The following is a 6,795-nucleotide window of genomic DNA, read 5'->3' as shown; positions in this document are numbered from 1 at the left end:
GGCCCAGTGGTTAGGGCAGCGGACTCACGGTCATAGGATCGTGGTTTCGATTCCCAGACCGGGCGTTGTAAGTGTTTATTGAGCGAAAACACCTAAAGCTCCACAAGGCTCTGGCAGGGGATGGTGGTGAACCCTGCTGTACCACAACTTTCTCTCACTCTTACTTCCTGTTTCTGTTGTGCCTGTAATTCAAAGGGTCAGCCTTGTCACACTGTTACGCTGAATATCCCCGAGAACTACGTTAAGGGTACACATGTCTGTGGAGTTCTCAGCCACTTGCATGTTAATTTCACGAGCAGGCTGTTCCGTTGATCGGATCAACTGGAACCCTCGATATCGTAAGCAACGGAGTGCTAACAACAACAACAACAACAACAATAATAATAGCTGCTTATAGGTTTTATGGAAGTGTGGGAAAATTGTATCTTTATCTTTTACTAGTTTCAGTCATTGGACTGTAATCATGCTGGGGTACTGCCTCAATGGGTTTTAATAAAATAAATCAGCCTCAGTACTTATTTTTTTCAAGTCTGTCACTTATTCTATTGGTTTCTTTTGACAATCCACTAAGTTAGGCATTGATCAGCTCAAGGCTATAGTGGGAGACACTAGCACAAGATGTCATGCAGTAGAACAGAGAATGTGTCACTGTTGTACTCCATTCAGGAAATTAGAGATTCTGGAAGGGCAGCATTTGTACAGGACATACACTTGGTGTTTAACCAGTGCTTTTTGTGTTGATTGCTCAAGTGGGGTTAAGTATTTTTTTTATTAACAGAGAAATGGGAATGTAGTCGAAGGCTTTATTGATGTCAGTGGTAGCCAGACTGGTATGTACATACATATATGTATATGTGTGTGTGTGTGTATATCATCATCATCATCATCATCATCATCATCGTTTAACGTCTGCTTTCCATGCTAGCATGGGTTGGACGATTTAACTGAGTACTGGTGAACCAGATGGTTACACCAGGCTCCAATCTGATTTGGCAGTGTTTCTACAGCTGGATGCCCTTCCTAACGCCAACCACTCCGAGAAAACATCATCAAGATTCAAATTTTGGCACAAGGTCAAAATTTTTGGGAGAAGGAATAAGCTGATTACATTGACCCCAGTGCTAAACTGGTACCATTTTATTGATCCTGAAAGGAAGAAAGGCATAGTCGACCTTAGTGGAATTTGAATTCAGAAGTAAAGACAGATAAAATGCTGCCAAGCAAAACGATTTTGCCAGCTCACTGCTTCAATACACGCATGCACACACACACACACACAGAAATGTATGTGTGTGTGTGCATTATATTAATATTTTGCATTTTTATTTCAAAAGCCTTTATTTCTGGCTTACATTTTGAAAGCCTGTATGCTTAGCATAATGTTGTTTCTAAGTCTATGGATACTATTTGTAATATCTATAAATGTAATGCAAGTTTTTATGCATATTATAAAAGCACTCCATTGTGAAAAGGTTTGTTTAATCTGATCTGGGTAGAATTTTAGAATGGTGGTGTGCTCTGATAGTAAGAATGTTTCCCAAATCATTAACACACGAATGTCATAAATGACGGTAAAATCTTTCAGATTTTTGAAGTGTTTCTTAATCCGTAAGAGCTGTATTGGAGAATTTTTTTACTTTTTGTGTCATGATTACAAAAATCGTTTATGTATATAAAGTGATCATTTTTAAATGTATTCTAAATAGAGCAGTGATGTTGGCAAGGGAGATAACAACGACATTTCCTATTTTTATCATTGTTGTCGCTGCTACAATTATTGTTGTTTTTTCTGTTAAGTAATATTGTAAATGTTGTTGAGTGGTGTTTGTATGAAAACTTTGAAGACTTGCTATACAGGGTAAAGAAAAAAGAAAATGAGAAGATAAACACCAGGAACTAAAATGGGAATTTAAGATTTTGGAAATGTAGAGAGGTAATAGTTTATTTCTGCTATAATATGGTCAATAAGTAGAGTGCCTGAAAATATTACCAAAATGACTTTCTACAATCAATGTAATTACTTCAGTGACACTACAGAGAGGATGTCTCTTTGGTCCGAAGACAAGCGTAGTGGTTTAATGTTCTGTGAAGAAAATCAATAGAATCACTACTGCAGTGTGAAATAATAATTATCCTATCTGATATAGGTACAAGGTTTGAAATTTTGGGGAGGGGTTTAAGTCAGTTACATTGGCCATTGTTCAATAGGTACTTAATTTCATTGATGTGAGAAGGATGAAGAGCAAAGTCGACTTTGGTGGAATTTAAACTCAGAATGTAAAGATGGACAAAAGCATTTTGTTTGGCATGTGACCAATTCTATCAGCTGCTACCACAACAACAACAACAACAATAATAATAATAATAATAATAAACCTTTCTACTAAAGGCACAAGGCCGGAAATTGTGGGGGAAGGGTAAACTCAATTGCATCAACCTTAAGTGTTAAACTGGTACTTATTTCATCAATCTTGAAAAAATGAAAGGCAAGGTCGACCTGAGTGGCATCTGAACTCAGAATGTGAAGACGGATGAAATAATAATAATAATCCTTTCTACTATAGGGCACAAAGCCTGAAATTTTGGGGGAGTGGGTGCTAGTTAATAACATCATTCCCAGTGCTCAACTGGTGCTTTTTTTTTAATCAACCCCAAAAGAATGAAAGACGAAGTCAACCTTGACAGAATTTGAACTTAGAATGTAAAGATGGATGAAGTGATAATAATAATAATAACAATGGTTTCAATTTCAGGTGCAAGGCCAGCATTTTTGAGTGGGAGAGATTAGTTGATTACATCAACCCCAGTACTTTATTCTTTTGACCCCTAGTAGGATGAAAGGCAACAATGAAATCATTAGAATGTAAAGCATCAGAGGAAATACCACAAAGCATTTTTTCTGACACTCTAAAGATTCTGCCATTTTGTCTCCTAATAATGATAATAATCATAATGTCCTAATGCAGTGCCAGGCAGTGACTCTCATGGTTTCTGATCTTAAATGATTAGATGTGTGATCATGTACATTGTTTTGTCATGGTATAAGATGGGCTACAGCAAATATTCTGCTCAATACCACAGATTGGCTTGTCAGTTGCTTGAACATAACCAGTTGAACATGTCTCTTAATGGCTGACGATATGTGCATCTCTGATCATGAGCAGAAGTAGTGAGGGGAGCATCATAGCCATGTGTTGGGAGAAATTCTTTGGGGTTTGAATAATTCACCTCTGGCAACATAGATGTTTTGTTCACCATCCTTAAACAAACCTTATTCAGGGACAGTTTGAGTGGAATGGGCTACTCAACCTGAAGGAAATTCTAACTGGGCCCCACCTGCAAAGTTATGAGCTGTTTATCTTGGTATGCAATCACCATGTCATGTACATATGGTTGTGATGCATGTGACGAGTGTACCCTTATCAGTTGGGTAGTAATGATGAGTATATTGGGCTTCATATAGTTGTACTCCAGTGTCACTTTGATGGCATGTTTAGCTCACTCACTCAATAATAGTAAGTAGTGGTGGTGGTAGTAGTAGTTAGTACAAAATGAAGGGAAAATAAAGATACAGAAAAATACTTACTGCACCATTAGGCATTCCTAAGAATGGTGGCATCCAGGGATTTGAACTGGTTTTGTCACAATTTTTACCTTTAGCTGATTTGTTTTTACCAGATCGCTTTTTGTGACTTTTCTGTGATTGTGCTGGTTCATTGTGGTAAAATTTGCTGGAATCCACCTAAAATTTTAACACATAAGAATGCTAATTAAAATAGATGCAAATAATCACTCCTTACTGTCATCCATCATTCTTCTCTTCCTAATTCCATACCTTTTATCTCCTACCTATCTCATCCAATTTCTCACTCTTACCACTTTCTGTCTACATATGAAGCACCCCTGGTCCTGCATTCCTAATCACTTACAACCAGTTTTTCTAACTTAGAGAATGTAAGATGCTGCTGTCTCTCTTTAATTTCATTCCTGTTAATTTTTACCAGAGGAAAGATTCTATCTAAGATGATTGACTTTCCATTTCCCACAGCAACTTCACTGTACTACTTTTATCACTTTTACTAAATAATACAAGTCTGGCTGACACAGACCAATAACAGTCTCTGTGGATTCTGTTTGAGTGTACACGGGGGTGCTGAAAAGTTCCTGGTTTTGGGTAAAAGAAAATACAAGAGGATCAGTTAATTATGATTTTATCCAATATATTTCCCTCTCAGATTCATACATTTATTGGAGTGGCCCTTCAGTATTTCTAAGCCCTGTAAAAGAACTTGGAAGGTTGGGCCTCCAGCCAGGCTTTTCAAAATACCCTTAAAGCCAGGAACTTTTCAGAACTCCCTTGTATATGCTCTCTTACTGCTGATCATACAGCAACCCACCAACAGCTCTCTCCCCTTTACCTATGAATTGGCAGCTGCTATTTCCCTTTGCTTCTACTATCATTCTCTTTACACACTCCTGTTACCTACAATTACTCTTCTAAAACTATTTCTGAAAATGCCCTACTCTCCATCTCATCCTAATATATCCTTTGCAATTGCCTTTTCTTCTCCCACTAATGGTCAGGGTATCTTTAATGAACGGAGGGCCAGGGTATCTTTAATGATCCTAGGGCCAGGCAACTCCATAAGTAGTGATGACATGTTAAAGTACATCATGGCCTGAAATTTTTTTAGTTGATTTCATCAACCTCTGTTCTTGAATGGTAGCACCAAGTAAATTTTGTGAAGTGGTAGAGAAATGAATGGAGAAATTATAGAATTGAGAGAATCCTCAGTCTTGTTTTAGCAGGAACATGATGATGTTTCCAGGGCTGGTGCTGTGAAAATCACCACTTACTGTCTTTAAAAAAGGGAAGGATACACTAGATATTGCAGTTGTCGATTTACATTAGCTTAAAACAAAATCGAACCTGGGCTGCTGCCTTTGATCACAGGTTTGCTGAATCAGGTGACAGGGATTCCATGACAACAGATTAAACAATAAGAACTAATTGACTAATTGATAAAACTCACAATAAGATACACTAATTGTGTAAAGAATGAGAATCATCACAATCATCATCATCATTGTTTAACGTCCGCTTTCCATGCTAGCATGGGTTGGACGATTTGACTGAGGACTGGTGAACCAGATGGCTACACCAGGCTCCAATCTGATTTGGCAGAGTTTATACAGCTGGATGCCCTTCCTAACGCCAACCACTCAGAGAGTGTAGTGGGTGCTTTTACGTGCCACCGGCACGAAATAATAAGTGATTTTTAGTTGTTATTGTTTTAAGGATGTAATCCAGACAAATTTGAAAAAACAAAAGTTAATAAAATCAGGACTCTAAGTAATGAATGTTAGAATAAATAAATTAAATATACCTGAACATCTGAAGTGAAAGATTTGGGATCAGGTAAAAGCAGGTCACATAACTTTTGCTGTTCTTCATTGCCATAACCAGAGTAGCGGACAAAACAAGTATCATCTTCATAGTTGACTGATATTATTTTGGCTTCATAAAGTAAACAGTCTTCTGTGTAGGTAGCTAGGCACTCATCTCCAACTTTCCACTGAAGGACAACAACATACCAAAAAAATAACTGAATTATTAATTGCAGCATTATACATACTTATATACATGTACACTGAGGCATGCCTCAACATGAGTGTTAATAGCACATGCATGCACTTCATACATCTTTCTTGCATTATACTGTGTTGCACATACATAACTCATGTTTTGTGTTAGGTGTAAGAAGAGAAAGTAATACAACCACGATCATTTCTTGCAAAACAAAAATACAAATAGCACACATGTTCTGCTTGTCTATTTCTCAGACCATTAACTCATATAATTATAGTTGTTTCCAGTAATGGTACAAAGCCTGACATTTTTTTTAGTTGATTCTGTCAACCTTAGTATGTGACTGGTACTTTAATGACCCCCACAAAAAATGAACGCCAAAACTGATCTTGGTCATTATGAGACTGCTCAATCTACTAGAAATAGCAGTCAAAATTGTACTCAAAACACAGTCTGCCATCTTAAAAATGGAAGAAAACATTGGATAACATAATCTTAGATAAACCATGCCTACCTGCCTGCCTCTCTGTCCGTATGTTAAACATCAACTCATAATTATTTCCAACATAGGTACAAGGCATTGGTGTGTGATTAAGAAATTTGCTTTCCCTGCTTTAAAATGATCAAAATTAAAACCTTTCATCAAAATTTCATGGTGATTTATGTTCCAAAATCCGATTTTTAACAACAAAGTTATTTTCCTAAATCTCCATTATTTCCAAAATTAATTGAGACAAAGTCAGTATATTTCAACAATGTATGGTAAGAAAAAGTTTGAGACTGATAATTTTTGATGAATATTTGGACATTCTTATTGATAAATAAACTATCAATAATAACCTGAATTTGTTGATTTACTATTTCCTAGTGGAGGCGCAATGGCCCAGTGGTTAAGGCAGCGGACTCGCGGTCATAGGATCGCGGTTTCGATTCCCAGACCGGGCGTTGTGAGTGTTTATTGAGCGAAAACACCTAAAGCTCCACGAGGCTCCGGCAGGGGATGGTGGCGAACCCTGCTGTACTCTTTCACTACAACTTTCTCTCACTCTTACTTCCTGTTTCTGTTGTGCCTGTAATTCAAAGGGTCAGCCTTGTCACACTGTGTCACGCTGAACATCCCCGAGAACTACGTTAAGGGCACACGTGTCTGTGGAGTGCTCAGCCACTTGCACGTTAATTTCACGAGCAGGCTGTTCCGTTGATTG

General features: G+C 37.6%; 1 protein-coding gene across 4 annotated transcripts in view; it reads right to left on the bottom strand.

The window, feature by feature from the left end:
* Positions 1 to 6,795, bottom strand: part of LOC106871802 (survival motor neuron protein) — a 21,259-nt gene that overhangs the window by 8,140 nt on the left and 6,324 nt on the right. For all 4 annotated transcript variants that reach the window (XM_014918445.2, XM_014918446.2, XM_014918448.2 and 1 more), the window contains exons 4-5: positions 5,388 to 5,576; positions 3,587 to 3,742 (exon numbers count right to left, since the gene is read on the bottom strand). In XM_014918445.2, the coding sequence (XP_014773931.1) occupies positions 3,587 to 3,742; positions 5,388 to 5,576 (345 nt within the window). The remainder of the gene's footprint in view (positions 1 to 3,586; positions 3,743 to 5,387; positions 5,577 to 6,795) is intronic.

Source organism: Octopus bimaculoides, chromosome 2 (genome assembly GCF_001194135.2).
Source record: "Octopus bimaculoides isolate UCB-OBI-ISO-001 chromosome 2, ASM119413v2, whole genome shotgun sequence".
NCBI lineage: Eukaryota > Metazoa > Mollusca > Cephalopoda > Octopoda > Octopodidae > Octopus > Octopus bimaculoides.
Note: the sequence above shows the minus strand (reverse complement) of the source record. Positions and strands in the feature narration are given on the sequence as shown.